The 14,805-nt window shown below is 42.8% G+C and overlaps 1 protein-coding gene across 3 annotated transcripts in view; it reads right to left on the bottom strand.

Moving 5' to 3' along the window:
- The window catches only part of ABCB1 (ATP binding cassette subfamily B member 1), a 229,913-nt gene that overhangs the window by 2,438 nt on the left and 212,670 nt on the right, over positions 1-14,805 (bottom strand). For all 3 annotated transcript variants that reach the window (XM_055137510.1, XM_004602277.2, XM_055137589.1), the window contains 3 exons: positions 13,439-13,595; positions 11,996-12,193; positions 2,695-2,901 (listed from right to left, as the gene is read on the bottom strand). In XM_055137510.1, coding sequence (XP_054993485.1) covers positions 2,695-2,901; positions 11,996-12,193; positions 13,439-13,595 — 562 coding nt within the window. The remainder of the gene's footprint in view (positions 1-2,694; positions 2,902-11,995; positions 12,194-13,438; positions 13,596-14,805) is intronic.

Genomic DNA, 14,805 nt, shown 5'->3' with positions numbered 1-14,805 from the left:
CTACTTCATAGACATATGTAAAGTTTAGGTTCAGAAACTAAGAATTAGTCATACACAGTTCAACAAACAACAAACTAGTTCTCAAGATAGATTTAAATGATCTCCTTCAAACAGGTACTAGAGAATTATTTTAAAAATCAGGTGGCATTTTTATCAGGGAAAACACAGTTGCAATGCTAGTCTCTTCCAGTCTTCCGGTTTCATTATATTTGGGACAAAGACTGGTAGGAGGGAGGAAATCAGACTTGAACAGGCCAAGCAGAATTAAAGGGCCGAAACTTATTTTACTTACAACCAGCAGGTGACGCCCTCTACATTATCTCAACATGAGAAAGGACAGTAATTCTTGGGCTGAGGGACTTGGTGTGTCTTTTTATAAAACTATTTCCAAAGCAAACGCTTTAATAAATGCTAAATATTTCTATGTCTATATCTAACTCCAAAAGATAAAATTTTAAGAAAAAGTTTGTTTTCAAACATTTTCCAAAGTTCTTCATTTGGTGCTTCCACAGTAGCTAACAGTCAGTGTCTATTCGGTCTGGTGATGGGAACAAGGGCTAAGAAGTATGCAGAGGACAGGAAAATGGAATGTGACCACACGTGGAACCAAGAAAGCAATATTTGCTTATGACTTCCAGGCCCTGACTGAGAGAAACTGTAGTAGACCCCAAAGAAAGTCCCAGCAGATGCTGAAGTCCGGTTTCACCCAAGAGTGACACCACTTGAAAAGCAGGGACAGAAAAATGTGTCCTGTGCAAGTACAGGGCCACCCAGCTGCACAGAGACATTACTGACTCCAGTCAAGCAGGTAAAGGTTGGATCAACCCCCTGCGGGTCATGGAAACCTTAGTATGAATCACAAAGAGAAATGGGTCCTGGGTCAGGTACCAGGACCTCAGGGATTTTGCCAACTCTTTCCTTGTTTAGAAACTGAAGAGAATCACTATGCCTACAAGTGTGCAGATGTGGACTCTACTACTGTTTAACAGAGACCAGGAGCCAGAAGAGTCAGCTTCCTGGGGTGGACAAACGACAGATTGGCAAAGCAGACTGGATAAGCTGGTTAATCATTAGTCTCTGGGGTTGGCTTTGTAATAAAGAGCTGCCAGTTCAGTGGGACTTAGAATGTAGCCTGCATCAGTGTCAACCAGGGCTAGTAATGCACGGGTTGCTGAATTCCACTCCTAAAGCCTCAGATTTAACAGGTAGATGCAGGCATGGAAACTGGCATGTTTATCAAGTTGCCAGGTGAGGCTGAAGCACCCATCTATGCCCGTAGTCTGCAAACTATAGGGAAAGAAGCTTCATGTATTAAGTGGTCTGGCCTTGGGATGGGCTGTGCCCATGAGCAGGTTGAGAAACTAAAGGAGGGGTGGGGGATCATGACTTCCCTGGGGTCTGTATGCAGTGGCAGCTGTTGTTTAAAGAAAACAAAGGAAAAGGAAGTCTCAGGAAAAGGTAAGGGTTTACCTGGTATGGCCATCTTCCTATGAAGAGATTGCCTCCCCACTGTCTTGAGGCTACTGACTGAGATCTATGTTTCAGGGGAACTTCATTACAATAAAGAACATTAAAGTAATAATGGGGGGCTAGTATAGCAAAGTCAATATGCAGTTGAAGGTGTTAAAGAGAGGATCCAGGGATATAGTTCAGCAGTAGAGCACTTGACCTGAATGTGTTATGCTCCAAGATTCATTCTCAGCAGTAGCACTGTAGCACTATCATCCCGTTGCTCATCGATTTCCTCGAGCGGGCCCCAGTAACGTCTCCATTGTGAGACTTGTTGTTACTGTTTTTGGCATATCGAATATGCCACGGGTAGCTTGCCAGGCTCTGCTATGCGGGCAGGATAGTCTCAGTACCTTGCCGAGCTCTCTGAGAGGGATGGAGAAATTGAACCCGGGTTGGCCGTGTGCAAGGCAAATGCCTTACCCACTGTGCTATCGCTCCAGTATAGTGCAAAAAAAAAAAAAAATAACAAAAACTGTCACTGTCACTGTCATCCCATTGCTCATTGATTTGCTCAAGTGGGCACAAGTAAAGTCTCCATTTTGAGACTTGTTGATACTGTTTTTTGGCCAAAAACAAAAACAAACAAACAAAGAAAACAAAACATACAACAACAACAAAAGAAAACCCACGTAGAAACAGACAAAAATACAAAAATAAAGGACTTAAGGGAAAGCAAGCAGTTCTGCTGATCTAACTTCCCAGGAGAAATCCAGGGATTATCCATGGGACCACAGTCCAGGAAGCCCCTGAGATGGTTTTAACAATTGACCCTGTAAGTCGAGCTTAGTGCCCATAAGTAGGAAAGTGGTGAGGTAACCTGGTGCCACAGTCAATTCATTGCCTTCTTCATTCTATAAATGGAGGTTTGAGGATTTGGGGACAGCAGTGAGGTGACTGAGGGAGAAACAGCAAGCTAGTCAATCTGCTTTTGCCAGCCCTGCTTGCAGTCCTGGTCTTGGAGGGGAAGGATCCCAGACATGCCCATTTTCTGTCAGGTTTGCTTATAGGGAGTGTCTGTCAGAAAATATCAAATGGGAATAGGAAAGGAGACCAGGTAACTGTGAGGGCAAGGCTGATTTTCAGCATTCATTTCTCTCCTTCTTCAGGAAACCGACCCTTCAGAAATCAAAGTAGAGACCCGGGAGGTTCAGCCTCCTGGACACCTATGATGGAGAGACTCACATTGGGCAGTGCGTCAATGAAGGGATGGATGTTGGCCTCCTTGGCTGCCTGCACAATTTCTTCCATTGGCACAACCCGGCTGTTGTCTCCATAGGCAATGTTCTCAGCAATGCTGCAGTCAAATAGGATGGGTTCCTGGGACACGATGCCCAGGTGTGCTCGGAGCCACTGGACATTCAGGTGCTTAATTTCCTCACCATCAATTAGCTGAAAAACAAAGGTTCACAGATCAACTTCAGAAGCACCACATTTTAAATTTATTAGAACTAATATCATTATTTCATACATGAAAATTGCCAAGTTACTGCAGAACTTATGTCTTTTTTTTAGTTTAGCTTATCAACATTAATTGAATAAGATCTAAATGATGTGCTTTGAAGAACAATTTTGTTCCAGTGTCTTAAACCAGTTTTCTGATAGTACTACAATCTGATAGGTGGAATATTGTCCAAGCGCCTCCAAGATATCATGTTCTAATTGATGAGGTGGGTGAATATGTTATTCAAAGGGGAATTAAGGTAGTATGTAACTGAGGTTGCCAGTCAATCAATTTCAAAATAAGGGGTAATCCTGGATTATGCAGGTGGACACAATGTAACTACAAGGGTTCTTTGTTGTGGAAAGAGGTAAAAGAGTGAGCATTCCAAGTGTAAGATGAGAAAATCTTTGCCAAACAGTGCTGGCTTGGAGGGCAAAGGGTCAGAAACTACAGAAGAAAAGGAAGCATCTCCCAGAGCCTCCCCAGATCCCCCCCCACCAAAAAAAAAAAAAACCCAAAAACCACAGTTCTGCTATTTCCTTGATTTTAGTCTGGAAATATCCATTTTAGAGATCTGATCTCTGGAACTTGGAAGGATAATAAATTTATGCTATTTTAAGCCACTGAATTTGTGGTCATTTGGTATATCAGTTACAGGAAACTAATATGACACAGGATTATAGCTTGGCATCCTTATTCTTAATTGTCAGTTTTCCATAGAAAGAGTAGCTAAAATTAGAGTTGAAGTAACTACTTTGACCACATGAAAGGTGTATCAGTAAGGTTTGGGATCCCACTTGAATTAGGATCAGGCATTTCAGAATCAGATGCAGCAATTAAATTTTGCAGAAGTGAGTGTGACTGCGATATCTCCACAAAATTGTTGATCTTGGAACGTTACATTCATTTCTTAGTCTCTTTGTGAATAAAACAGAAATGATAATAACTCCTAAATTCATAGGATGAAGGATTACATGAGATCATGAATGAATCCCCTTAGCACAGTGCTGGGCAGTCTGTGCTGAGGCTTGATGATTGCTCACTTGGTGGGTTACACACCTAGACAGGCAGCAGGCAGGGTGAAAGGCTGTCTACTAGAGAAAAGAAGCAGGGAGAGAAGGAAAAGGCCCTTCACTCTGAGTAACCTGACTCCCTAAATGATCTTGCAGAAGCTGGCGGAGTGTGCCTCTGGCTAAGAAAAATCATTCTCTGATGCAGGTAAGTTTGCCAGAAAGATCTACCATGAAAAGAGAACTGTCATTCAGGTGACAGAGCTGTTTACTCCCTCCATAGATGATTCGGTTTAGGGTTTTTCTAATTAATGATGGAGGCATTGACTCTGTATCCTGTGCAACATGGTGGGATGCTGGGCAGAGCAAGGTGAAATCTTTGTTACAGGAAACCAGCTTCAGTCTGTAAAGCTGGCCAGCTGAGGAACCAGAAGCAGAGACAAGACCTTATTAGTAGTAAGTACTGTTGCCATGGAGACCATTCCTCCCTTCTATGTCCAGCCTTCCCAACAGTGTTAACTGAAGATAGAAAGCAGCGGGTAGAGACAGGTAGGAAAGGGAAAAAAACACACAAAAAGATGTGGCAAAATAACACATCTCATTGGATGCAACCCAGTGCTTACAAAAGGAAATCTGGAAAAAGAAGGAGAGGTTGTGTTGTGCTTATAACCAAGAGGAAAATTAATGAGACACTCCCTAACATAATCAGACATAGTTGAAGGATGTCAGCAAGTTTTGATGAGCTGCTCTACCACACTGTATACAGCCCCCTCATTCCTATAGGATACACTAAAATGCAAACTACTTAAAACCCGAGTTAGCTGAAGAATTCCTTTTCTAGGGGAAAATAGGGTTACTAGTTTCAACTGAGGAAAAAAAAAGAACTCTGGTAAGTCAGTTGAAAACAGCTTAAAAGAAACTGGTCACTTTGGGGTGTGGACATGACTGCCATGTTTCTGGAAGTACAGGAAGATGGGGGGAGGTAGCCCATTCAGACCCTGAGAAACCCTGGAGATTTCAGTTACCAAATCCACACATCTGAATTTTCAGCAGATAATGGGACGACAGTACTACAGTGCTAATCTGCTTTAGAATGAGTGCAAAATTGTCCAGGGAACATATTGTTGGGGGCATGGACTGGGCTATCTGTTAGTTAAGCACTCAGAAAAATTGCTTTTTAGTGCTTATTGCATTATATCAGCATTTTCATCTGTGCCTTATCATGCTAGACTGTGATTTTTTTGTGGATATGAACCTTGTCAGTGATTCATCTCTTCAGTCTCCTCAATCTGATACAGTATCAAAATACACCTGAGGATAGCATTCTCATACATTGTTGGAGAGGGAAGCCAGAATAAGAAATAACACTAACCGAGGAAATGTGGCAGTACACAGCCATGTTTATATATATTAAGATGGTGCCTCGCTGTCTTCACTGGGGCCCCTCAAAGCGGGGTGGGTTGAGTTTCCCTCCCTGCCCTGAGCAGAGCCCCAGCAGCCAAAGACCTCCGGAACCCAGCCACAGCCATGTTCAGGGCCCCTCTCCACACGTTTGGACAAGGCTTACGGCAGAGGAACCCAGGTGTGTGGGACCCGGGGCTGAGATCTCAGGTTTTAAGGCTGCTCGGATTGGGACTGGGCTTCCTCCACCCAGATCCCCCATTTTCCAGTAGTTTGGCAACCACACCCAGAAACTGCCCCAGTGCCATCAACAGCTAAGATCAGAAACTATAAAATGAAGCTCCTGGAAGCGCATGGCCATGCAACCTCCTATAGCCTAGTTCTCCCTCTCAGAGAACCTGGCAAGGTACTGAGAGCATCCTGTCCACACGGCAGAGCCTGGCAAGCTCTCCGTGGCGTATTCGATATGCCAAATACAGTAATTCCCCTTACCCTGAAAGAGTCTCCAATGTGTCACCACTGGGAAGAACGCGTAAAGAGAGGCTGCTAAAATCTCAGAGCTAGGACAAATGGAGACATTACTGGTGCCCGCTTGAGCAAATCGATGATCAACAGAATGACAGTGATATAGTGATATACTGGTGAGGTCTGTCCTGAGATAGTGGAGTCTGACTGGGGGCATGGCAGTGATTTTGGATTGTGGAAGCAAGGGGCTGCCGGGATCTCTGCTTGGGCAGGTACCAGGCTGACCCACCCCCCTCCAATTTATCCCATCTGTTCAGCCAGTTAAAAAGCTACTTGAGACTTACTTTCCTGATAAAAATACTGAATACCCTGAACAAACAAGATTATGTCTTAGTACCTGTGTTGCAAACTGTAATGCACAAAAGGAAGAGGAGAGAGAGAGAGGAAATAAAGTGCCTGCCATAGAGGCAGAATGGGGGTATGGGGTGGAGTGTTGGGGGATGGTGGGAGGGAAAAAGGAGACATTGGTGCTGGGAAATGTACACTGGTGGAAGGATAGGTGTTGGATCATTTTATGACTGAAATCCAATCATGAACAGCTTTGTAATGGTTTATCTCATGGATATTTAATGAAAGATTAAAAAAAATAATGTGGAGTTCATGTCCATTTCAGTCATTTTAATCAGTGGCTGAACAAATAGCAATGCTCCTACATTTAAAAAAGAAAGAGGGGCTGGAACAATAGCACATCGGGTTGGGCATTTGCCTTGCACGCGGCCGACCCGGGTTCGATTCCCAGCATCCCATATGGTCCCCTGAGCACCACTGAGTAATTACTGAGTGCAGAGCCAGGAGTAACCCCTGTGCATTCCCGAGTGTGACACAAAAAGTAAATAAATAAATAAATAAACAAACAAACAAACAAATAAAAATAATTTAAAAAATAAAAAAGAAAGAAACAAAGATACTAGCTAAGTATATTAAGTAAACACACTGCTAAGAGTGGGACTGGAGTTATAGAATAGTGGTAGGGTGTTTGCCTTGCACACGGATGACCCAGGTTCGATTCCTCTGCCCCTCTCAGAGAGCCCGGCAAGCTACCGAGAGTATCTCACCCGCATGGCAGAGCCTGGCAAGCTACCTGTGACATATTCGATATGCCAAAACAGTAAGAACAAGTCTCAAGATGGAGACGTTACTGGTGCCCACTCAAGCAAATCGATGAGCAACGGGATGACAATGACAGTGATCATTTCACTGCTAAGAGTAATCAAGGCCCCACTGAAACTATAACCCTGCTGTAACTGTTAAATCACTGCTTCTTTATTAGCACGAGTAATCAAATGTGTAATATATATCAGTCTTCTATATATTATAGGTACTTACTCCAAAACAGCTACAGATAAAATACTGAGCACTGAAGGCTGGATGCCTGCCTTGCATCTGGTGAACCTTGGTTTGATGGTTCCTCTGAGTACCACCAGGAGTAATTCTTTTGCTCATATACCAGGAGTAAGCCCTGAGCACTACTGGTTGTGGCCTCTCAAAAAAAAAAAAAAAACTAATGAGCACATTTGGTGCATTCTTGTTTTAGGTTGATAGGTAAAGAAATCCCCGTATTATAAATAAAGAAAGAAGCAAAATTTAGTGATTTGTGCAAAGCTAAACAGCACCTGAGGAAGTTTGAACTGGATCTAAATACTCAGGCTGGGTTTGACAACACAATTTTCTTATAAATAAAAGAGATTTTCTTATCTCTCCCCTACCCTCACCCCCAGTCTCTAGGAGGATGCTTCTAGGGTATCCCAGGCACCCACTGGCTTATACTCAGACAAAGACATATGCTTCTGACTAGATTCTAGAAGGAATAGAGGACTCTCATGGTGATATGTGAGACAGACTCGACAGGGGAGAAAGGAAAGATTAATACCAAAAGTGATTGGGGGTATGGTGCCGCCAATAGGTCAACCTGTACCTGTGGGGCAAGTGCATCAGCATCCTGATGCTGCCTTCAGGCTTCCTGATACCCCAAAATTGCGGCTGTGCCTTTGGCCAGACCCCAGAAACTTGAGACCAAGATTACCAAGAAATTAAATAGCCAAAAGCTAGGTATGTGGGAGCCATGCCCAAACCACCTCCGCCTCAGCTATATAAGCTCATTTATTGGCCTTAATTTCAGAGACCCACAGATAAATCTCAAATGAGATAAAAAAAAAACAGTTAAACTAGGACCTGGCTGAATAGACTGGAGTAAAGTGGAGGGGGGCAGGTTGGCCTGGTGGCCCACCCAGGCAGAGCCCCCAGCAGCTACTTGCTTCCACAATCCATAATCACTACCATACCCCTAACCTGACTCCATCGTCTCAGGACAGACCTCACCAAGATATAATCTGCTGAAAATTCTGGTATGCGAGTTTTGCGACTGAAATCTCTAGGCTTTCTCAGAGTTGGGGTGTGCTGCCTACCCCCACTTCCCAATACACACGGAAGCACTGGCAGTCATCTGATGAAACAACTCCAGCACCATCCTGTAATCTGCTGAAAATTTTGTAATGTGGATCTTAGCACACCAACAGGCCTGGCCCAGAGACACAGGAGTGAGTCCCAGAAGATACCACAATGCTGGTGACATCTCTGGGCTCCATACCAAGCCAATTTTACCAGGGCACCTCAAGTGAAGTCTCCCCCTGCTGCTCCATATGGAATCCTGGAGACCAAGAGCTTCCACAAGCAAGGCCCAGGTATATGGGTTCCAGGACTATTTCCTTCTGGGCGACATCTTAGCATATCAGCAGCCCTGGAGACACAGTAGCAAGTCCCTGAAGACACCACAGGGCCTGAAATCTCTCCAGGCCCCATACTGAGCCATTTTCACTGGATGTAGCGGCAGGTGTGCTCTCCCTGCCTACACTAGATGGAATCCCAGTGACCAAGAGCTTCCACAAACAAGGCCCCCAGTATGTGGGTTCCAGGACTAAATCACACGGCAGCAAAGGACCCAGGATGTCCCCCCTTCCCCAAAATTCCCCCTGCCTAGCAGACTGGCTGTCGCACCCACAATTTGCTTCAGATGCCATCTTAGCACACAACAGCCCTGGCACAGAGACTCCCAATTGAATTTCAAAATGGATTACTGCCTTACAGAGATATCTCTGGAACCCACCCAGTTACAATTAGAAATTTACATTTACAATCATGGTCACGTGAGCTCTCATGATATTCAAGATGAGCAGTGGAAAATAAATTATCTAGCGTCTGCCCCTGGCAGGTAGACTTGAATGATGGTGGGAAACTTTGAGCAAAACATCATCATCATCATCATCATCATTCCGTTGATCATTGAATTTCTCGAGTGGTCTCAGTAACGTCTCCATTCATCCTAGCCATGAGATTTTAGAAGCCTCTCTTTACTCGTCCTTTCCAATGGTGCCACACTGGAGGCTCTTTCAGGGTCAGGGGAATGAGACCCATCATTGTTACTGGTTTTGGCATATGAATAAGCCATGGGGAGTTTGTGAGGCTCTCCCATGTGGGCAGGAAACTCTCGGTAGCTTGCCAGGTTTTCCCAGAGGAAGAACTAAGCAAAATAGATGTCAGGAGCTTGGTTTTATAGTCCCTGAATGTTGGCCGTTGATGGGATTACACGGCACCAGGGGCAGTCCCTGGGTGTGACTGCCAAGCTACTGGAAAATGTGCAATCTGGGTGGAAGAGGCCCAGTCCTGATCCGAGCAGGCTTGGAGGTCTCAGCCCCGGGTCCCACCCACCTGGGTTCCTCTGCCATTTCCTTCATGCACAAGGCTCGTCTGAATGTATGGAGAGGAGCTAAGAGAGTGAGCAAAACATAATGTCCAAAATTAAAAAGAGAGCATTGGGTAAACTGTCAACCATAGAGGCAGGGTGAGGACTGGTGGGGGGAGTCGGGGTGGATATTGGTGGTGGAAAATATGTACTGGTGGAGAGATGGGTGTTCCATCATTATATGGCTAAATCTCAAATATGAAAACTTTGTAACTATATCTCATGGTGATAAAATGGAAAAAAAAAAGTAATGTGGCATTCATGCCAAATTCAATCAGCTTTATCAATGGCTGAACAAATAGCAGTACTCCTACATTATTAAAAAAAAAAAAGACCAAAAGTGATTTCACAACAAAGTTAATGAAGTTAAATTCCCAGACACTCAACAGCAGTACATGCCTTAAGTTAAACTGAATTCTAGGTGGGAGGGATTCAGACAGCTGTAATCAGGAAGTTTGTCTGTGCAACCTCTGAGGATAACCTGCCTAAAAGAGCAAAAGACCAGAATCCTTAAGTATTCAATAGTTGGCTGTGATTTTTTTCCCTTCTGTACCTACATTATTCACTTTTTAACCTAATTTTGCATTCATAAATTTGTACACTTTAAGCAGATTTCCAAAAACCTGTAAAACCTCCATTCTGTTTGATTTTTGTAGTTTCATTTTTCAGTCCTTTGTCTGGTCAATGGCTATGGTTGACATCAGAATGGGTTTATAAAGGGTTATTCATTGGTATTCATGAAACTTGGCACATTTATGAATATTTATTAGGAATACTTCCAATAAATATCTGGCTGCTGTGTACCACTGGCAGTATTTCAAATCTCTACAGCAAATATATAGGAGAGAAGATCCTATTCCTGCAATTGCCAAGGACACTTTGTTTTCAGTGGCCTACCAGTATTGTCTTGAGATGGTTAGTGTTCTGTGCATTCAGCATTCATTTGCACAGTTTCTGTGTCTGTCCCTCCACTCTATCAAGTGACTGTAAGGCTACAAACTATTTTCAAGACTTGCTTCTGTTTCTGGAAGTAACTGAGGATTCACCAGTGAGGAGCACTGTGCAAAACTCAGGGAGGGACATGTCACTCCTCTATTAGAATCAACAGTAAGTGAGCACATGTGCTTCAAAGGATCCTATGCAGACTCTGATCCTATGCTTTCAGGTCTGGGAAGCTGGACACACTGGAAAATATTCTGCAGTTTCATAGGATCCCAGCAGCAGTACTGCCATTTGAATGTCGGTGAGTATTTGCTTTCACTTTATACTTCTTTTTTTACAAGTCATCTGACTCCCTGTACGGTCTTGTAGAAGCTGGTGGAGTACACCCCTGGCTGAAAAAGATCATTCTCTGATGCAGGTAAGTTTGCCTGAAAACTCTGCTATGCAAAGAGAACTCTGGCATTCAGATGATAGAGTTGTTCACTGTCTCCATAGATGACTGGGCTTGGCTAATTAGTGATGAGTTTAGACTAAGGCATCCACATGGAAGCTAAGAAGAGTAGAAACTTTCCATATTCTTTATCCACTTTCCAAATTAGTTGGTCAATTTTTGCTTCCTAGAAGGTGTTTCAATAAACCTCTCTTAATCAATGGCTGAATCCTATCCTGTGCTCTAGAAATACTCAATATTCCTGAACATTTTCCCCCAAAAGCTCTCTCTTTCTAGAGGCTACAGTGATTTTGCCTGTGATCTTCATCTTCTCTCCTAACTGAGCTTAAATTACCTCTTAACCATACCTCCATTATGCTAAATTGTTTTCCACCACCATTACTTCACTGAGAATACATGAAATGTCATAGTAGCTGACATTAGATTAATTGCCAAATCCTATAATATCTTTTTGGTTTACATCTTACCACTAGATGTACATTAGAGTGTTTATCATTGCTGTTTACCTTTTCCTTCAAAAAATTCTTTTAGTTAAGGTAACCTTTAAAATATAATGTTAGACAGATTTAAAGAACACATCATTATAACGCAATATCTATTTACAATAATTATACTCATTGCTAAAATTCTCCCTCAAGCACCCCCACCTCCAGCCCTCATCATTGGCTGCCATTCATTTTTCTCGTACCCCTTCTATTCAGAATCTTTCTGGCCATGTCAATGCGCAAACTGGAAGCTTTAAGGGAACAGAAATGGAGGTCACATAGTTTTTCAAAAGTGATGGTAAAGGGGTGGTGTTGAGAGAGAGAGAGAGAGGTTAAGAACAGATAACTCAGAGAATGTTTCTTAGGATATTAGAACTCTTAACTGTTGCTTAAAGGTTAGATGAGCGTGGCTTTCAGTTTGAAAATGAATATATTCAGAAACTTATATGAGGAAAATTTGAAATGAGCTGAATGTGAAGGTGTGCTCACCACTGTTCCGGACAGAGGGTCATAGAACCGTTCCAGGAGCTGGACTACCGTGCTCTTCCCACAGCCACTGCTGCCCACCAGGGCCAGCGTCTGGCCCTTTTCCACCTGGAGGTTTAGCCCCTGCAGCACAGGGATGTCTGGTCGAGAGGGATAGTTGAACATCACTTCTCTGAATGTCACATTTCCTTCCAATGTTTTCTAAAAACAAGACAGAAACAAATGACTTTTGACTGCTGCAATCTTTGAAAACACATTCTATAGACATCAACCCCCATTACTACTGGTGTCAGAACATGGTAACCTTGACTACAATTGGGCTTCGTTCATCACTGCCAGGCCTTAATAACCCTAAAAAATCTGAAAGAGTTCATCTTTATAGCATGTATCATTATTACTACATAAATGGAATCTGTTCTCAAGAATACTAAGACTTCTCACAGGATACTATCACTTATATGTGGTATTTAGAATAAGTGGATGAGGAAACGCAATGTTTTAAATAGGGAATGCCTAGATGAACCTTGGCCCAGAGTATAGAGCAGAGAAGGAAAGAAAGAGTGGAGGAGAGAGGGAGATGAGACATATGAGAAGTAATGGGGGCCAGGTCAGGGGAGTCAGGTACAAAGGTGGTGTTAAGGAATGACAGAGTGAAATATCCAAACTACAAAGTCAACAATACTAAAATCAGGAGACCCAAACTTTAACAACTGGACTTAGAAATGTGCCTGTTAAGAGGACAGGCTGGAGAAAGTGCAGGGTTATGAGAGAGAACCTGGGAACATTGGTAGGAGGAAGTTGATACTTGCGGTGGGATCAGTGTTGCAATATTACATGTCTAAAACTCAACTATGAATAACTTTGTAGATCATGGTTTAATAAAAATACTGAAAAAAATACTGGAACTTCTTGAGAACTGAAATCTCTTCTCATGAATAGAATAAGCGATGATAATAATATCCAACTAACAGGATTTCCTTACAAAGTGGGCAATATTCCCACTTGCGCTATAATTTTGTTTTATACAAGTACTGACTTGTATACACACATTAATTATTATAATCTTATTTATCACATATGCAATAGTACATATTGTTTATATAATGTTAAAATGTAAAAAATACCAATCCATGCTTAGAGGCTGGCAAGATGGCTTAAGTGACAGAGCACCTACCAGGTGCAGGGACTTGAGTCCAATCCCCAGCACTGCAGACTCCACCTCCCAGCTCTACCAGGACTAGCACCAAATCCCTGAGCACCATATAAGACCCCTACAAAGCTAAATAGGTAAACACACTAATCTAGACAGTTTCATTTTATCCAGTTATGTTGATGTATCATTTTATGAATCATTTAAGCAAACAAAATAACCCAGGTTTTTATTAAATTTCCTCTTGATATACTTTTATCAACTAGAAGATCATATAAACAAAGCATCAAACTCACCGGCTGGAGGCCTTTACTACTATAGCTGTCGATCAGAGGAACTTTTTCAATGATATGGATGATATGAGCTGCTGATGTTTTGGCTTTTGCATAGTCAGGAGCAAATGAACTGACCTGCCCCACGGCCATGGCACCAAAGACAATAGCAGAGAATACTCTGGAACAAAGAATAACAAAGACAAAAGAAGCTCAGAGTTATGATCATGATGCTGGATAGCTGACGTCGACAGTATCCCAAACAACTACAAAACAGAGGTTAAAGAATTAAAACACAACACACAAACACTTTTCCTTGTAGGTTTATGTGCGTGTAGTGGGTCAATCATAAAACGACCCCATTTGTCACCTCTCTCAGGCCTCACATTCCTGCAATGTGACTTTGCAGCTTTTGTACGTAACTAGTGAAATTTGTTTTTCCTCCACTTCGAATCCCCATTGGCCTTGTGACCTGCTAACAGGATGTGGTGGAAGTGACTGTTGCCAGTTCTCAGTCTATGACTCAGGAGGTGTGCACTTTTCCCCCCTGCTCTTTACCACTACCATGGCCCCAGGAGCCTGCTTGTGAACAATGCACATGTGTTAACAGCTGAGTGGGCCCTAACCAAGTAGCTTGCAGGTCTCTGTAGGCAGGAGTGACCTAGCTAAGATATGTTATGCCCCGACGAGATCTGGCAAACTGTCAGCTGCACCACTGAGTTGTGGGCAAAAATATATGTTCATCGCTGTACGTCATACTTAGATTTAGTGGTGAGTGCAACATTCTTTCAGTAACATTCTTGTGGCAATCAATAATAAATAAGGATGATGACGGAGTTGCATCAGATTCTTAAAAAAAAAGAAAGAAAAAAGAAAAACAAGAAAAACTGAGCTATACAGTAATGGTCCTTATAGACCCAAGGGTTGGACCAATAGTACAGCAGGGACAGCATTTGCATTACATGCAGCAGACCTAAGTTCGATCCGCAATACCCCATATGATCCTCCCAAGCACTGCTAGGAATAATTCTTGAGTGCAGAGCCAAAAGTAACCGCTCAGCATCTCCAGGTGATGATGACCACCCCCCTAAAAAAATGGTGACATGCTTTCCTTACAGATCCAAATAGCAAAGTGGTATCAACATTCTTCTTCTATAATATGGGAATCACAGCAACTGAAAGTTGAGAACTTCACGGGTGTGAAACCCACTCTCAATGTTTGTGAAGAGGAAGTCCCCAGAGTTTGATCCCATCTTCTGTTTTAGGAACTAACTAGCTGCACTGAGTTAAGATTATTTTTATAGAGTTCTTTTTCACATTGAAGAAAAACAAGATGAAAGACAGCCCTTTCAGTATTGGTACACTGTTCTAAAGACCCTTTGTTTACTTGA

This window comes from Sorex araneus, chromosome 1 (genome assembly GCF_027595985.1).
Source record: "Sorex araneus isolate mSorAra2 chromosome 1, mSorAra2.pri, whole genome shotgun sequence".
Taxonomy (NCBI): Eukaryota; Metazoa; Chordata; class Mammalia; order Eulipotyphla; family Soricidae; genus Sorex; species Sorex araneus.
This window is presented reverse-complemented; position numbering and strand designations above follow the sequence as displayed.